The sequence below is a fragment of the Idiotropiscis lumnitzeri genome, chromosome 12 (genome assembly GCF_059441095.1).
Source record: "Idiotropiscis lumnitzeri isolate Australia: NSW breed Sydney's pygmy pipehorse chromosome 12, RoL_Ilum_1.0, whole genome shotgun sequence".
NCBI classification, from domain to species: domain Eukaryota; kingdom Metazoa; phylum Chordata; class Actinopteri; order Syngnathiformes; family Syngnathidae; genus Idiotropiscis; species Idiotropiscis lumnitzeri.
The window spans coordinates 8,715,005-8,733,071 of record NC_142402.1 but is presented as its reverse complement, the minus strand read 5'-3'; the positions used below and the strand labels follow the sequence as shown (position 1 = coordinate 8,733,071).

General features: G+C 39.7%; 2 protein-coding genes across 2 annotated transcripts; one reads left to right on the top strand and one right to left on the bottom strand.

The window, feature by feature from the left end:
• Positions 1-599: 599 nt before the first annotated feature.
• Positions 600-12,164, bottom strand: rgs11 (regulator of G protein signaling 11). Its single transcript, XM_088311757.1, has 17 exons — positions 12,013-12,164; positions 10,675-10,771; positions 10,460-10,510; positions 9,320-9,426; positions 9,179-9,230; positions 8,013-8,071; positions 7,872-7,948; positions 7,701-7,782; positions 5,312-5,380; positions 4,948-4,971; positions 4,798-4,859; positions 4,412-4,525; positions 3,259-3,374; positions 3,059-3,146; positions 2,829-2,967; positions 2,348-2,430; positions 600-2,241 (listed from the first exon to the last, which is right to left on the bottom strand). The coding sequence occupies exons 1-17, from the start codon at positions 12,073-12,075 to the stop codon at positions 2,121-2,123; spliced, it is 1,404 nt and encodes a 467-aa protein (XP_088167883.1). The 5' UTR covers positions 12,076-12,164; the 3' UTR covers positions 600-2,120.
• A 779-nt stretch (positions 12,165-12,943) lies between these two features.
• ints15 (integrator complex subunit 15) lies at positions 12,944-18,067 on the top strand. The gene is made up of 8 exons (XM_088311411.1): positions 12,944-13,075; positions 13,589-13,789; positions 13,869-14,090; positions 14,740-14,905; positions 16,037-16,314; positions 16,406-16,643; positions 16,861-16,900; positions 17,637-18,067. The coding sequence occupies exons 2-8, from the start codon at positions 13,595-13,597 to the stop codon at positions 17,872-17,874; spliced, it is 1,377 nt and encodes a 458-aa protein (XP_088167537.1). The 5' UTR covers positions 12,944-13,075; positions 13,589-13,594; the 3' UTR covers positions 17,875-18,067.

Here is an 18,067-nt window from a genome sequence, read left to right as displayed (position 1 = left end):
TTGAAACACACTCGGCCCTGTGTGTATGCACGTGCAATGCCTTGAGTCCATTAGCAAAATTGATAGACCCATCAGGTCCTACAAAGCTGACTGAGTGCTGAATACTGTCTCACTGATGGAACAGTTTATTGTTCACGGTGTAGGCAAGCTTACTAACTCACCTTTTTCTACGATCATCATTGAAGGGCTCTATCTTGAAGACAATCCGGTTTAATGGTAGAACTGAAACCTCACGTGTCCACGTACACTATGGCAATATTAGAGGCTTAAAAATATGGAGGACTGAGAGTGCCAAAATTTAATAAAAAAATACACCATGAAATGTTTAATTAAAATTGTCATTAATGAAATGTTTCATTTAATAATTAAATATGGAATTAAATAAATATGTATATCCTTGCAAGCACACGTAACCGTTATCCTTCCCCTGAAGAACGCGCAACACAACGTTGGAAGCTGTATGTTTTATTGGGACGTAAACATGCTCATGCCAATCAAATTATCATTTACACAAGCGTACACATCATACAAACAAATGACAATGAGCATTGTGCAGCTCATTTTACTTAAAAAGAGTAAGATGTGAATCCGGGGTGAATGTAAGGGACCAAATGAACATATTATGGCTGAGAGAGATTATAGATTTACAACAAATACTATGCAGGATTTTCCAAAAGCGCTATACTGTGGCGTGTGAATAGATAGCTGTGTACTCCACAAAAAGATTACATATTCAATATTGCATATTGTGTTGTGTTGTCAGAGAGAAAATAGCTTCATGTCAGACTTATAAGATAAAGATGATTTTGGATTGGCCCTTTTCACCAGAGAGTGGGGTCTCACAATTTCCGATTTAATGACTTCACTTCTTTTTATTCCAGCCACCACACATCTACAGCAATACACTCATTACTTTTTTTTATATATATTTGACATTTCTGTATTGCAGAGGTGGGCATTCTCTCTGTTCAATTATTTGATTGACCGCCGATTGACGGATAACTTAAAAAAAACTGATGGACTATTCACCACCGGAAGTGGATTTTCACCCGTCAGTAATCGGGTCAGTACTGACCGACCTTCTCAGTTAGTCATCGACGGACTCCCATTCCACTGACGACTACCAGAAACATGCTCCGCGCATCATGTGTTTGTTCGCAGGGTCGAATATATACCGGGGTTGCTTCAAGGGGACTACGTTGACTTTGGGCTCATCTCATTCGGATATTGCACACTCCTAGATCCTCGCTCCACTGTTTACTTGCCAGCACCTCCTACCAGAAATTCCATCAAGGATGGGGAGATGAAAAAGGTGCGAGATAGTTATATGTACTAACCGTCATGGTTGTGATTTTCTGTTAAATCTTGATGATTTATTTCAAGAATATAGCGTAAACAATGACATTCGGTTCGTCGGATGCAAAGAAATCGCGATCTTTATGGCTCCTGTGATGAATGTTTGCTTTAACTACTGCTGGGTTACAAGGCGCACAAGGGTATGTTATATTTAGTTTTTTTTTTTTTATTGAATGTTTGAGCCAAAGAAATTATTGTAAATATTTATTGTAAATACTATGGAATATTTTTGTTTTAGTTTTCGCGTTACGAGGCGTAGTTCTTTACCGGATTAGATGTGCTGCGAATGCGTGTGATGTAGGAAGTAGTACGTTCTCCACACCGAATGGGTGCCACCGCCAAAGAAGAAAAAGAATATGACGGTTCTAAAACAGTAGCGACGAACTGTAATTCCCAACGATCGAAGAGTGGTAAAAATAAGGATGGCGGATTGGTTGAGGGTCCAAAAATAGCTGTGACAAACTTTAATTTAGCGGTGACAGGTGGCCTGGCTGCTGGCGGATGGCAAATGACGGAGCTGCAAAATTAACTGATTCTCCCACCTCTGTTTTATTGTGCCACAAGATGAAGGACTCTCAGACAAAATGATAGCACAGATGAGGATGGAAAGTGAATTGCGGGCTCAGTTTTTTTTTCCCCCGAGGAGGCGTGAAGATGGAAAACTGGAATCATCGGTACGAAACCAGAAAGTTGACTAAGTTGATGACAGAGACGTAAATGAGACCAAGGTGGACCGGTTATGTTTTTAGTGTTTTAGCCTGGCATCAGACGGCCGCAGAGCTGGTTCCTGCCTGCCCTGACCCTTTGGCGAGTCCGTCTTCCTGAGTGACGGCCTTTGCGGGGGAAGGGCTTGAGTGTCGTTGTCTCCTCATAAAGGGGAACACGCTGACAAAACGGAGAAAGGAAGGAAAGGTCTGAGTACCTATCAAGGCATTAAAGGTGTGAATCCGTGTTGTTAATCAATGGCGCAAAGATGCACGTGAGTTTTCACCTTTTCTTTGTCTCCTGTGGAATAATAGCCCTGGCCAGCATGTTCTTGTAAAGGTCAGATTTAAGATATCTGGGATAAGAGTCCTGTATACACACATGCAGGCACACAGAGCCAACAAGGATATAAGGCAACATTAGCACAAGTTGTTTTTTTAATTCAAAGTTTTAAAATTTAAAGATTTCCGATTGAAGATATTTAAGATTCAGAGTTTCAGGTTTGAATTCTGGGCCCGATGCTATTTAGTTATGTTGCAACTTGCAAGACGAGTTGCTTTAACTCCAAATCTGGCCACGAGATTTTGGAATTAAATGTATATTTAGAGAACAGGAATTATTACATATATGTATATTTCTCAATATATTTTTTATTTCATATTTCTAATTGAAAAAAATAAAATATAAAAAATATACACATTTTACTGCCTTCTAAATATAGCCTAAGAAAAATCTTGACATCTATCTGCTAATATAATGAGATCCACCTTTTTCATGAGGAAGTAGATGTGCATTTGTGCGTCATCCATGACAAAGCGATGAGGGCGCTGGATGCCCTCTAAAGTCGTAGCCATGGTTTTACTGTCAATGTTCACCCATCGGGCAGCTCCGGGCGCCAAAAAGTTTCTGTTTCACATTCAGGAGAGAAATTTGACACTAAAAGGAAAGCAACAAAGCGTGTTTTTGTGTGAGTGTGTGAGAGTATGCCTGTTCTTACTTGTATATTTCTTCCACCTTCTCAATGATCTTGGAACTTTCTCCATGTCTAATGTCCTCACAGGCCTGCCAGAAACACAAATTCTCCGCTGGTGAGAGAAAACAAATGTCGGGTGTGAATGGAGGCGACAAACGATTTGACACAGTGGAAATTTCTGAAGAAACTTCACCCAAATAGGCATTCCAACGATATTCTCTTACCACTAAATTCTTTCTCCAGGTAAGTCATGAATTCCCGTCTCCCCATGGTGTCAATGAGAAGTGCCATGAAGCTGAAGCTCCAACGTTCCACTCGGAGGCGAGTCGGGGTTTGCACGCTACTCGCAGAAACACAACATGATTTTTAATTATCAAACTAAGTTTTGCATTTAGATCAGACGGAAAAAAATAGCAGCGATTAATCGTGTATATACTGAAATGTACTAAAATGTATTTCTGCCCAACAATCTATTCTCTATTTTTTAATGCTTCTGTTGACTGTCCCGTTTCAAGTATATTGCATATGTATATCGGTTGAAAAACAATCATGTCATGACCCTCACACATTAATACGTTTAATGTGTGGTGAATATGATATGTTATATTTCAATTATTCTGTATTGGATTATCTAATATATATTAGATCAATATTGATTCTGAACATTGTTTTGAACTTGTTTTTTGCCATGACCACATGTGGCACATTTATCACCGTATTTCCCTCGTTTTTATCTTAAAAGGTCTGCTCTAGCCTATCTAAAACATAAAACAATAAATTATACCAGTAATTCCCAACCAGTGTGCCGGGGCACATCACTTTGCAGGATTTTGCCCCAAAAATATCTTTACAATAGCCATTTGAACATTTATGACTTACACATTTTATAAATAGCAGATTAAAACTTTAGCGGTCCACGGTGGGTATTTTTGCAAGCCTCTGGAAAATTATTTTTAGACTGGAATCGGGTTGGAATTTGCCACGCTCTATCTGCAGCGTCACTGGAAAATTATTTTTAGACTGGAATCGGGTTGGAATTTGCCACGCTCTATCTGCAGCGTCATGAGTCACAGAGTCACGACCAGAAATTTGAGCGTTGCTGAGTACTGAAATCAGACTCGGGCTTGAAAAACGACGCACAAATGGCTTTCTTATTTCTCCAAAGGTAAAAAGTGATGATATTGTCGTTTAGAATGTGCATCGTGCCCGCGGGGAAATGAGCATGCAATTACATTTTCCGGCCACAGGTGGCAGTAACGATTAGAAAGTCAAAATTCTGCGAGGGCCGCTTTAATTGGTCAGATGATTTTTTTTTTTATAACAAACAAAATCTTATGTTGACTGCTCAGACTACGGTGAATGTGTATATTGTCTCACATATCTGCATTCATGTTCCAAAGTGCGGTGTCATCAGAGATCCAAGGATTACTGGGAAGACAACCCTGCATTATGGGATCGTGGTTCTGGTACTGCTCGCTGAATTTCAAAAAACTGCTCACACACAGACAGGACACACACACACAGTGTATTATTGTATTAGTGCTTCAGATCATGGGAGTTAATGGGCTCTAATTCCAACATGCCTCAGGAAGCATCCATTAGTGGCTCTTCTAGCGAGAGCACTAAGCCTTCCTTATGCCAATGTGTAGTTGTGTATGTGTACTGAAGGAGCAAACTTCTGATCATGAGACTTCACAGCCATTTGAGCATGCGTGCATTTGACCATGGTTCACTCTATGCGTCTGCATTAGTGCACTACACACCTTTCCAAGCAAATGGATGACTTGACACGGTTTCTTCCAAGAGCCCTCCTACTAGTTTCCATCTGTAAACACACACATGCGACGTATGTGAACAAAAATCATCCTTATTTAATATGATTAATAAAGACTGTCATTTAAACATGATGTTACCTCTCTTTTGTAGTAATCGCTATTCTAGATCTGTTCAAGACAAAAAAACATCAATTAACTTAATAATAAGTTCATGTTTATTATTGTACAATTATATATATATATATATATATATATATATATATATATATATAGTATGTATAATTTGTTTTTTTTCCTCATTTAAAAAAAACATTAAATTCTCAAACTGCATTATTTAGGATTTAATAAAGTAACTGCCGTAAGTAATTTGGACACTTACTTTGAAACAACACCAGCGGCAAAAAAAAGAGGGAAAAACAAAACGGCATTGACAGAGATTGGCATTACATTTGACAAATATAAAACAATGTGTAGGATAATGCTATGTGACGCCTTGACTGACCAGTGTGACTCGTGAATTGCAGTTACTTGGCCTTTCCAGACCCATGTCGAGCACATTATGCACCCCAGGCTGAAAGAAAACAACAAGCGTCAGCACATTAATAGTGTGTGTGCGCGTGGGTGTGTGTGTGTTTGGACAAAATGCGCGTGAGTGAGCACTTAGCCCGCTCTGAGCTTTCCGCGCCACTGGCTTAGACTTTTTATTCCCAAGTTCCCCTTTCATTTTGCCCGTGCTCTCGTTCCTAATTCATAAAGGCAAGCCAAGATGGAGTCCCTCCTCCAAAGACTTGTCCTTAGCTTCCCTCTTGTATCTTTATTACAGGAACTCACATCACCCCTTCCTTTCTAAAGCCCCTCACACTGTTTTTTTCCCCTTTCAATTCTATTAATATCATAGAAGATGAAGAATATGACATCCAAAGAGACATGACATATGATAACATCATAATGTATATTCGGACCCCAGCACTTTTGCTCTGATTTTTCTCTCTGTTACGCCACAGCTGTCAGTTGAAGCTTTTACCAGATGGGTTGAATATTTCATGCAGGAGGCAGAATGCATTGAAGCTGAACATTACAGTGTCCTCTGACTTCATATAAGGTAGGCATGAGGTTAGAATTCAGTAGTTTGAGAATTGCAAAAAATAAGGTAGAATATTTGATGGAGTTACTTATGTAGCTAGAGATAGACTTGCACATCTCTTGAGCTTCAATTATAAGAAAAGTCTCAATGCCCATGAAGTCATCATAAAAGTCAACCAAAATGTCTGGAGAACTAGTCTAATCTAGACAAGCACAAAACTAACAAATAAGGCCAAAAGATCTGCAAATCTCATACGAATTTTGCTTCAAAGAGTTGACTCCAATTGCATTTGGCTTTTTCTGTTTTACTGTTTGTGATGGCAAACATAAAAAGTATAAACGGGAATAATGGAATTTACACACATCTCTGTCTTGGCTGCACGGTACAAAATGGCAGTAATAAAACAGTAATAAAAGAAGAAGAGAAAAGTCATATTGAGTCAGTCAGCCTGTGAAGTGACTCACCTCACAAGCAATTATCTTTTCTCAACTTGATGCGTGATGGCACACTTTATTGTTTTTAACTTTTAATAGGTAATGTTGTTTATTTCATGTATTTCATAAGGCAATTAGGAATGTTAAAATACGTGTTGCTTGTATGGTTAATAAAGGTATTGTGTCGCAACACTTACAACCAATTCTCATTGGTAATAGCTCCATGATTCCCTTTGTTTATTATTTGATCATCATTGCAAAGGCAGGATATTAGACTTCCTTTATTGCATCTCGGTTGACTGTGTCGGTGCGGCTGGTGAGTATAAATGTGGCCCCATTTCATTAACATGGTGGCTTACCCTGGGACCAATAACGGCACTGCGGCACGGCCGTAGTAATATTGGTCTTGTGTGGCCACAACCGTGCTAATTGAGGTGACATAACCTGTGGCCCACAATCTAGCAATAGTTCACTATCGTGTGTGGCTTACAGTACTGAAGGCTACATTAAGATAAATGGGAAAAGTAATCGAATCAGCAAGGGAATATAAAGACGAAGCTCCAATTACAAATCTGCTACATCAGAACCTTGGACAGCGCGCGGATTTATTGGCACTTGGCTCAGAGACACAATACTGTGCTGATGTTTCCGTTTCAGTAAGTGGAATTTGCGTCAGAAATATTGGAATCAACCGGACATTGGGTAATTCTCTCAACCCATGTGAGTTTTATCACTCGGGTATGTCAAAATAGCAACAAAACAAAGAGATTACAAATGAAGTACATTTTTCTTTCCACTAAGGTTTTGGGAGAACATGGCGACTTTTTTCATATGAGTTTGAGTTTCAGGTACTCGTGAGAAATGAGTGGCTTGACTGAGCGATTTTTGGTGAGGTGTTTGAGTGAGTGACAGTTTTGGGGGTTTGTATGAGAGGTTGTGGGAATGAGTGAGTTTTTGGGTGCCTGTGAGAGTTCATGTAAGGTGTTCTTGTAAGTGTATAGTATTATTTTCTTATCCAAGCAGTTGAGCTGTTTTCCAAAATACCAAAATTAAATACAAATCTTGCAGAATTACTGAACTTTTGTCGAACATGATCAGACTGAGCTAAAGCATTGTCATAAAACATTTTTTGTGTTTGATATGTGCAAATCATCACATTTTTTTCAGAGAACATTAAAAACGGAACGGAATACTGAATAGATCCAATGAATTAATAATGAATCATTTTAAGAATTTTGCAGAATCTTTTCATTAGTTTATGTTGAAAACAGGCTCACATTTTAGCAAGGTAACAATATATAACATGTTAAAAAAGAGCATCAGATTAAATTTCCTACTACGCTACATCATGCAGTTAATGAGAGAGAACATACCGGTGGTCTGTTGATGAGCCAGTAAGCCTGTTCCTGACACTCCAGAACAATGCGGTCAGCCTTCCGCCTCTGTTTGGATGCTCTACATAACAAATACACTGTGAGGTTCTGGACGAGCGTGTGTGTGCGTGTGTGTGGTTACTACACTAGTACTGTATATCATGCGTGTACCTGAGTTGCTCTCTGGCTTGCATCACCACAAAATCCCAGGTATGGTTGATCCTCTTGTGCAACAGACTGTACTGTTCCTGAAAAGGCAGCAGAAAATGCTGAATGTCCGACCTTCATAATAAATAGGCAGTATAGTCTTACCTTTTCATATTCCATCAACTCTCCTTGTTTTCTTATGTTCTTTTTAGCCAAGTAGATTGCTGATGAGGTAAACGAGAAAGGGGGAAGCAATATTAAGTGGCTTATAAATGTAAATAATGTTACAAGAAAAGTATCATGAGAATGACCAGAAACGCTTAGGATTTTTTTTCTTGTATGTTTTACAGCCAAGAATGTTGCCCATTAATTACTTCAACACAGAAATGCCAAACTCAACATTTGTTTTATCTTGGCAGACGCGTGTGAAATAAATACTGTACTGTTCTGTCACCTTTTAATGTTGTGTCTATCAAATGTTTCAAAGGGGAGAGAAGTTTTGCTTTTGCTTTTATTTTGGTGTTTTAAATTCTCTTTACAATTGTTTGACTATTACAAATACTCAGAGAAGACGTTCCTACATGCCTGCAGAGGCAATTAATGGTTTTGGAAGAAGTGTTGGGGCCCTATTTTGGTAGACAGGCATCACCGATTTTGGTTCCAAAGCGAGTCTAGATTAGCATGTTCGTGAATTTGGTAGACAGCGCTACACATCGCTAGGCGTTCCAGCTGACAATTTCTATTAAGCTCCCCCAGCTGCCAATTTGGAGAGAAAAAGTAGACGATATTGTAGACCACCTAAATGTGGTCTCAAATCCTGTGTGCGCCTAGACGAACTTGATTTTAATGCAAATCTGGAGAGCCATCACAATTAACCAGGAGCCAGCTACATCACTTCCCACAACGGCGCAAACACCCCCCTTACACTAATTTCTACCTGTGCAAAGTCTAGGGATATACCAAAAGGTGGAAAATTCCACCCATACACACAATTATTTTACACTAAACTTGCGCTGAGCATGAAAATAGAGCGCTTTTTGTCAGTATAACGACATTACTGCACACTTTGTGTTGGTGTGGTTTTGTTCTGTGCGTTTGTGTCCAAAATGTTGACTACTACATATTTTGGTATTGTGGCTTGTGTGCAGTAGTACTGTTAGCTCCAACTACCAGAGACACATTTCTTGAGTGTTTTAATATATACTTGGTCAATAACAATGCATCTGGTTTTGATTATATTATAATAATATACTATAAAGCTGTGTGATTAACCCTAGTAACACCTTCACCTTCACCTTCTTTATTGTACAGTAGTTTCAATTTTCACTTACCATAGTCCAGCTCAGAGGCAGGCCACCGAGTACTGGTCCAGAAGTAAGGAGTCTGAAAAAGACAACTCTTGCAGCTCAGTCCTCACTCCAACTGAATCCATGTTAATGGAGGCCTGGTTTTCCATGAGGAATAAAACCTACCTGGAAGCGGTATGGCGATTCATCGGGACGCAGCACAAGTAATCGGGGTTCCTTGAGAGGGTAAATGTAGCCAAACCTCACCAGCATGCCTCCAAGATGCAGAGCCTCTGGAGGGGTCACAAACCTGTCACTTTATGCACAAACCCTTGGGTGATTTTTAACACTAACCCTCAATTTGGATTATTATATATCCTCAATACAAGATCATGAGCAGATTAGTTTGACACTGTGGAAAACAGTGGGCCCTAAAGTGCAATGAACTGTGAACCCAGATTCGCACCCAGGACCTCAGGACTGACGCACACGTCCATCCTGCTCAATGTCATTACAGTGTAGTAATAATGTATTCTGACAGTGATACTGTGGACAAACAGTTTTAATGGATGACCCCTCCCCCCCTTTTAGTCCATTAAATTAAAGTTCCACTGTACATTATTTGCACTTAATTTTTACTACGACTATTACTGCGACTACTAAAAATAACAATAACCTATGTAGTGCAATTTAATCAGTTCCCCCTGTCTCTTCCTCACCTACAAGAGCCAATGCACCACATTTTTTTTCCAGCCACTAATTGAATTGACGAACCATAAATACTCCCAGGGGTCCAAATCTCCACATGGGATCTTAATCAAGTCAGGTCGCCAGGTGAGTTAATCAAACTTGTATCCTCTGGAGTGCACATTCCTGTTTGCTGGAAACAGCAAGTCAAGTCAAGTTTTTTCATATCGCCCTTAATCACAAGAACGTCTCAAAGGACTTCTCAACAGCAAACCCACGACACACAAATGTGACTTCTCCCACTCGGCTGGCGAGAATGAGCACCATATCACTCAAGAAGACATATGGAAGTCATCCTCAGCTTTTTGTAGGGACACCGACCCAAAACGGTTTGTAATATTCTATCGATGCCACAAGATAATGGTGAAATATTATTTCTTAGTAGACATTGCTATGGCCTATTGAAATGAAGTGTTCAATATAGTTGCTTGACAGCAAGATGGTGCCAAAGCATTAGTTGTTAAATCAGACATGGCACAAAAACAGTAAATACAAAAGGTTGCAAAAAAATCTGTGAATAGGTAAATTCACAAATACCTAACAGTAAATATGATGAAGACGTTTTTATGAGCTTCTCACCTTCCTCGCATATGTTGTATTTGTGGATGAGCCAATCGATGATGTCACGGCCTGCAAAGTCACGAGACAGGAAAAGAGAGGGAATAAGAGGACAAACCTCCTTGCTTGCTCTTTGCAAAGCACACTGTTCTCCAAAATTCATGGTTGCATTATGCATGAGCACTGGGACAAACATGCTGCAGCGGGCATTTCGAAGCACACACATGCACGCACACCTGTCATGGCGTGTGGGATGACTGTTATAAGGAGCCTCTGGTTTCTCATCTTAACGCCCATGTCCGGGTCCTGCATGGCCACAATCACTTTCTCCATCTAGAAGTTCGGCACACATACATGCAAGTTAAACACACCATGCAAAACGATAAAACGAGAGATACACAGGTGCAATATTCCATCCCTTTATGACTTGTTTTCTTCTGAGCAGGTTTTTAATTGCACTGGGGTCAGACAGGGTTGCTTACAGTATCATCCCAGGGGTTGTGTCGTCACCCCTAAATACAGTGCCGTGGCGTACAACAATCACATCATGACATTCGATGCTGAAGAAGGCAAATATCCATTAACTGACTTTTGACAATCGACTGACATGGCCTCTTTCCCTATTATTCAGCTTAACAAGGTCCTGATGATAATATTATAAAATAGACCGTATAGATTTACTGCTTTCCATGCTGCTATCAATCATGATTGATGTCTGCAGCAGAATTACTGGCCACACACGTCCCGGATCACTGCAGGGTCTCCACAACAAACAATAAAACGGCGGAATCCTTCCTGTGCGTCCAATGATTCCCATCCATTAAGCATTACTTTATGCCATCTGGTGACCTCCTCAAACCGCACTGGACTTAAATCGGCAGATTCAAGCACTCGCACTGAGCAAATGCTCAACTTACTCATAGCGCACTCAGTTGATATTTGAATGATTCATTTTACTGTATACTTTTGTGGTGTTCTGTACAGTGCAAAGCTTATGCAAATGAAATAATTATTTTCATCTTTTTGCGGCAAAACCCAGTGGCTATTAATGTCAATTATCGTATTAAACTGTTACGTCCAAGCAAAATGTGTTTTGTTGGAGGGTATTATGTCAAACATCTTTTCTAGTTTTTTATATAGCAACCTAACTGTATTGTATGGATTTCAATGTATGTATTATGTAATAAAATGTATATGTAATTGAATAAGAACATTTATTTTTTTATTGTAATCGAATGATTAAAATCACCATACTATATCACTGTCAAATTGTATTAGATTTGATTAAACAAATGTTCACATCTGCTCAGTGATATCTTCAATTTATATCTAACATTGAAAATAAATGAATGCAAAATTGGAACTAATAATTGAATGAATTCAACTCATCTCATAATTTCTGCGATTTTGTGTATTGTTCTATATATTTTTTTTTTTTGTTATCATGCATCTGGATCATTGTGCACTGATTTTGCCGGTAACAAATTTTCAAGCTCATGCGAAGGTCAGACAACTCTCCAATACACTTTCTGCTAACGAAAAATAATCAATTTTTACAAAACAGTTATTCGTACCTTCCGAAAGCATGCCATTTGTTCCCGGTGCCAGCCTCCTCTAGCAAGGGTGTTGATGGTCATCTTGTATGCTGCTTGGGGTAGCTCCACTAAGTCGATGGGACAGCATGAAGTGCGAGAGAGTGAAGCGATGGCGGCGGGAACGCGCAGAACAGCGTGCACGGTTTCCTCTTGGCAGTCACGCGCACCCCAGTGGCGATAAAAGCGGCGATAAAAGCGGATTAGAGGATGGTGGCAAAGTGATTGGAATGGATAAAATATTCGATATTAGAGGTGGAAAGTAACTGTACGTGTTTAAAACAATTAAGTAAAAAAATTATCCTATATAAATTTGTTAATATAATGTGGAAAAATTGTTCCTCCCCCTCCCCTCTCCTCATCCTATGACTACTACTACTACTACTACTAATAATAATAATAATATTTATATAGTTATTCTGAAGTCATTTATCATCTTCACTTTTGTATGCCAAGTAAATACACTTCTCTTCTACTGCCTATACGTTTAATATAAATGACAATTGTACCCAATTATTGTTTTTGTGGGGGAAAAAACTCGCATTTTTTGATATCTCAAATTGCTAAAAATAAACGAAAACAAAACGAGAGAATATAAAGAAAACATAATGAGATTTTTGGATACTACATCGAAAACTACCCTTGGATGCAAATTGAATACTTGAGGTATTTGTGAGTTTACAAAACCGTGGAGAATTTCTTTGAGTGATTTACGCTTCGATTTGAGCTCTTTTCAGTTCCGAGCCTGTGTAAAAAACGTAGTCTACTTTGTATAGGCAATGTTTGTTTAAAGACCGATTAAATAATTATCAGTAGTAGAAGGCATATGCAAAAGCTCTTGCACCGTGTATCGTTAATAATTTGCATTTCATGTTGTAAATGCATTTTGTAAACACTCTACCATAAACCGACAAGGAGAAGGTAGCATTTTTGTCCTACGGAAGCTTCCGTAGGTACCCGGAAGTTGCTCTGACGATGTTTCGAGGCCGTTCACTCGGCGTACTATCAGTGTATAATTAAACGAAAATTGTGACTTTCATTCGAGGTAAGAGCTTATTTTAATTCACTTGACACGTCTTTTACTATTATGTCAGTAATTAATGCGCATTTGTTTTTTGTGTAATGGAAAACGTTGACGTTAGCTTGATTTGCTAACATTAGCCGTACCGGGATGCCGGACACTTCAGGGACTCCCTTAGAAACTCTTAAGAAATACCAAAGGAACTTATAATCCTAAATACTTGAAAGTGAACATCTGAAGCCATTCAATCGTCTTTTGGAAGCATGCACTCTCCAAGGGTCCGTACTGGATTCTTGAATGTTATTATTGGTGTTAATCTTCAATATCACATGATAGAAACTCATAACAAGACTTGAAATCTCAACAATAGATAACCATGCATAGGGTCACATTCCAAGATAAGATCGTGTTGACCATGATAATTCTCAAATATCGAAGCGACTACTGAGTATGTAAATAACACATAAAATGAAAAGTCATACTGGTTCGTTCAACCTGAGGGTGGAGTTTGTAAAATTTAATGTGTGGGTCCATCAGGTAGAGATGGGGGACATACGTCAGTCCTTGTTGCCCCGTGATGTGTTGAGTGCTGCCAAGGAGCTCCTGTACCACTTGGACATCTACATCAGTAACCTGATGCAATCGGGTAGACAGCCTCCTCAAGTGGACACAAAGACCTTAGAGCTGGTTGAGGAATTCATTCTGCATGCACCAAAGGACAGAAGCGCACTAACTAGGGTAAGGCATGACGCATCAACAATATACACCATGTTGATTTCCAACGCAGGTGGCTGATAACCGCGTTATTTCCTCTCAGAGAATGAGTGCACTTCAGGAGCTACAGCTTCTGGAGATCATGTGCAGCTGTTTCCAGGAACAGAGCCGTGATACTGTTCGTCAGCTTATGTTCTCCGCCCTCTTCAGCCTCCAAGGGAACCAGGCGGATGACAGCCGCATGGGACTGCTAGGCAAGCTGGTCTCCATGGCAGTTGCTGTCGGCAGAGTTCCCATCCTAGAATGTGCTGCCACCTGGCTGCAGGTAACCGTTTTAGTACCAAAACACACACTGAGCTAAGACTCTTTGTGCCTGTTCATTGGTACATTTGTTCAGTGTTATTATTTGCGCTTTCCTGATGAGTGATTTTTTTACATCATCGGCCACATAACACAATTGATATTTTACAATATTTTGGGAAAACAAGAAAAACATTTTATTGAACACACATTGGTATTTTCTTTGCTGCTGTAACACTTCAAATTTCCCCATTGTGGGACTAATAAAGGACATCTTTATCTTTATCTTTATCTTTTTCATTGGGACGTTTTCCTTTCGCTTACTTGTTAACCCAACTGGTTGAAGTTTTTGTTACAATATCAATAAAAGAAATAACAATTTGTGTTCTCAAGATTATTAAAAATATATTTTATTGTTTTACAAAATTATTGAAAAATGTTTTTATTCTAGTGGCCCAAAACAAATAATTTTCTAGTCTAATAACATAGACAGTTGTCACTCAAATTATCCCATTGCATTCAGAACTGCAGCAAGCATGTGAACAAACTGATCTCACCAAACCGGCATTTGTCGTTTTTGGCGCAGTCTCTTCCAGTTAATTTGCAAATGAACTGCAAAAGTTGATAGTAAAAGACCAAATAATTGCAGTATGACTTGTGTTTTTCTGCTACAGAGGACCCACCGTGTGTATTGCGTGCGGCTGGCACAAGTGCTGGTAGACGACTACTGCAGCATGATGCCAGGTTCAGTGCCCACCTTACAGAATATCCACAGTGCCAGTCCACGCTTCTGCTGTCAGTTCATCACTGCCGTTACCACGCTCTATGACTTCACTTCAGGTTTGGGCAAAGGACAATTCTTAACATCTTGTCAAAATACATACAACTATAACAATACTTGACATCTATTAGAGTTAAGGCATTCATTCGGAGGGAAACATTTATGCATACAACTCTATTCATTTGAAATAATACGCTGTGGTGGCTTAAATTGCCATCATTGATTTTGCTTTTTGCTGCAAGCCAAATTTTTAGGTATGACAGTACCCTTAAGGGCGCACATTCAACACATAATACTGTATTTATAATAAATTGACTTTACAAGAGTATTGTTTTTTTCTTTATTCATACTATGCAGTGCTATATTTTCTTTATTGAAAATACCTGGACTTTATAATGGCATTAATTTCAGTGGGGAAATTTTAATTGATATATATCATTTGGTGGCGGCTCTTCTCATTCCCTTAGAGTTCAGCTCACACCCAGGGTGGTTCTTTTAAAAATATATTAAAGGTGATAATGAATTGATTTCTCGGATGATTCAAAGTGTTTGATGCACGCTTTCGACATATTCATGAATGAAATCCGATGAAATCCTCCAAACATGTCTGCAGAGCTCCGAATTTGTCTGCCTGCACTTTGAATCACGTAATCACATATTGCAACCTGTGCCAGTACTTACATCTACTTTTAGCTGGTCGAACTTGTAGTCTACCTTCTGCCACCAAATTGTCAGGTGGGCTGGGGGCATGCAAAAGAAAACGCCCTGAGTCTGCCAGAGCGCCTAGCATGGCACAGTGCGATCTGCCAAATTCTCAAACACTCAAAAGGTTTACTTGCATGAAAATCAAGATGGGCCAGTTTTTATGCCTAAGACCACTTTCTATGTAAATAAAGTTATTAAATAATTAATTTGGATTAAAAAGGGGGGTAATGAAAAGCAATGTGAATTGGAAAATCATTTTTTTTTATCTAGAATGTGTGAGTGCATCAAATAGAATTAAATAAAATCTTTCCTGTTTGAAATGTGCCATACTTGTATCACAGTGCAGTCCATGTAGCGACATACGTATCGACTTGTCTTTTATTGGAAAGATGACGACGCTTAGTATTAAATCTCAAGTGTCTAGGTATTTTAAATTAAGCCAACAATCCAATTTTTGTGATTTATTTATTTTTTTGGTCTTCCAGAAGAGCTAATCCCTCCTCTCGAGCTCCTCCAAATGATTGTGTCATGGATCCAAGAGGACCCTCACCTTGTCCTGGTCACCTTCCTGAACACGCCCCTGTCTGGCAGTCAGCCACTCAGCTCACTTGATGTTACACCTCTAGGGGGACTGGTGCGCTGGTGCGTTAAAGCCCCCCTGGGGTACAGAAGGGACAAGAAGCAGGCGTCCATCCACAGCAACTCAGAGAGTGAGCAGGAAGTGGCAGGCCTTTTCTCTGCACTCCATTTGAGTGTCCTACAGGTCAGTGCCTTTGGGTTTGTTGTACGTACATACATGTTAAACATAACCCAACTTCAACATGCATGTCATGGTCCATTCTCTATTTTTTAAGGTCTTCATGCTCCTGCCAAACTTACTCAACGAGAAAGGCATATTCGGTCGCCTGGCACTCCTCCAGATGGATTCTTTGGCTTCGCTGACCTCCGAACTTTCCCGACAATTGGACCAGGCCGACAAACACACGCACATCTCAACCGCTGACATCCATGTGCTAACGCAGCTGGCTCTGGACAGGCTGGCTCAAGCCCTGCAGGTTGCCATGGCCAACGGCGCTTTGCTCTGCTCGAGAGGTGCGTGTGTGTCCATTATCAGAAGAAACGGCGGGAAAGGGGGAGAAACTAGATTTGAGACTTCATGTGACTTAAAATGACCCAAATGACGGTTTGGTCTTTTGCTGAAATCCCCCTACACATTGCAGCTTTGTTCTTGGGAATCAAATGAACATATTCGTTATTGTGTAAAGGTCTTGTCGTGTGTTTCTGATTTGCTGGTGCCTTGTGTTCACAGAGGACCTGAGAGCCATCTGTTCACGCCTGCCACACAATAAGTAAGAAACCATCTGCACCCCATTTGTAATTGCCTCTCAAATTTCAGGTTTATGTACAACTACATTTCCTTGACGAGCACTGCATCATGTAGTGTAGTCAATTCCCTTGAAATGTTTCATCTCATACACACCGCCTCCTTGTGGAGGAGAAAAAAAAAGACACGCAACGCAAACTGTTGGATGCTGGGCGCATTGCGTCCTTTGATTTGTCTGGATTTCCAATTATTTTTTTTCTGCTAAGAAATAATTTAAATTCATTTGAAATGTAGTCACATTTTAACACAAACATTATAAATACTCTAATGTAACGTGGTTAATTTTGTCATTGACTATCAAATGTTCTCTCACCCATTAGAGGTTCAGAATAGTTTTACCGAAAGAGCAATTTATAACCCAATTTCTGTACCACCGCAACTTGATCTCATTCATAATTTCTGCAATAATAGCATATTTTCTGACACAGATGAGCATTTTATGCAATTTATTTTAGAAAGACATTTTCTCTTCACAAATAGCTCAATAGAAATCCATCCATCTCAGATTAAAAAAAAAAAGACATCACGAGTCTTTTCTATTGCAAGGAATTTTGCCTAAATGGCAATTTGTAAAACATATGCAATACCACCACACTTGAACACATTCAGAATTTCTGCAAGAACATACTTTGTGATATCGGTGAGCAAATGAGCGTATGCCCTCTAACAATGTTCTCTCACTTGTGTGTTTGCTTTGGCAGTTTGCTCCAGCTGGTGTTGTCAGGCCCAGTGATGTACTACAACAACATCCACACGCCGCCTCTTGCCTTCAGCCCTCACGCATCCCACTCCCCCATTGCCTCGCACCCCATCCACCCAGCACACGCCCCCCACACGCCTTTGGCCACCCATCCCTCGCCCCATCCCACCACGCATCCCCAGTACCCAGCGCAGCCTTTCATGACTGGCATAGCATTTCCTTTCCGACCAAGCCACTGAAGAAAAAAAAACAAACTCTTGTCCTCTTTTGTGAGTTCAACTCATTCTTGTCTTTGCGTGTCCATGAAATGTGTGTTTGCATGTATGATTAAGTGGTTGTACAACGTCTAATGTATTATAATGTTAATAAGCACAGTGACTTCTGAAAATATGTGTGGCTGACATGTTTCTCCAATAAATATTTTTGTACTTA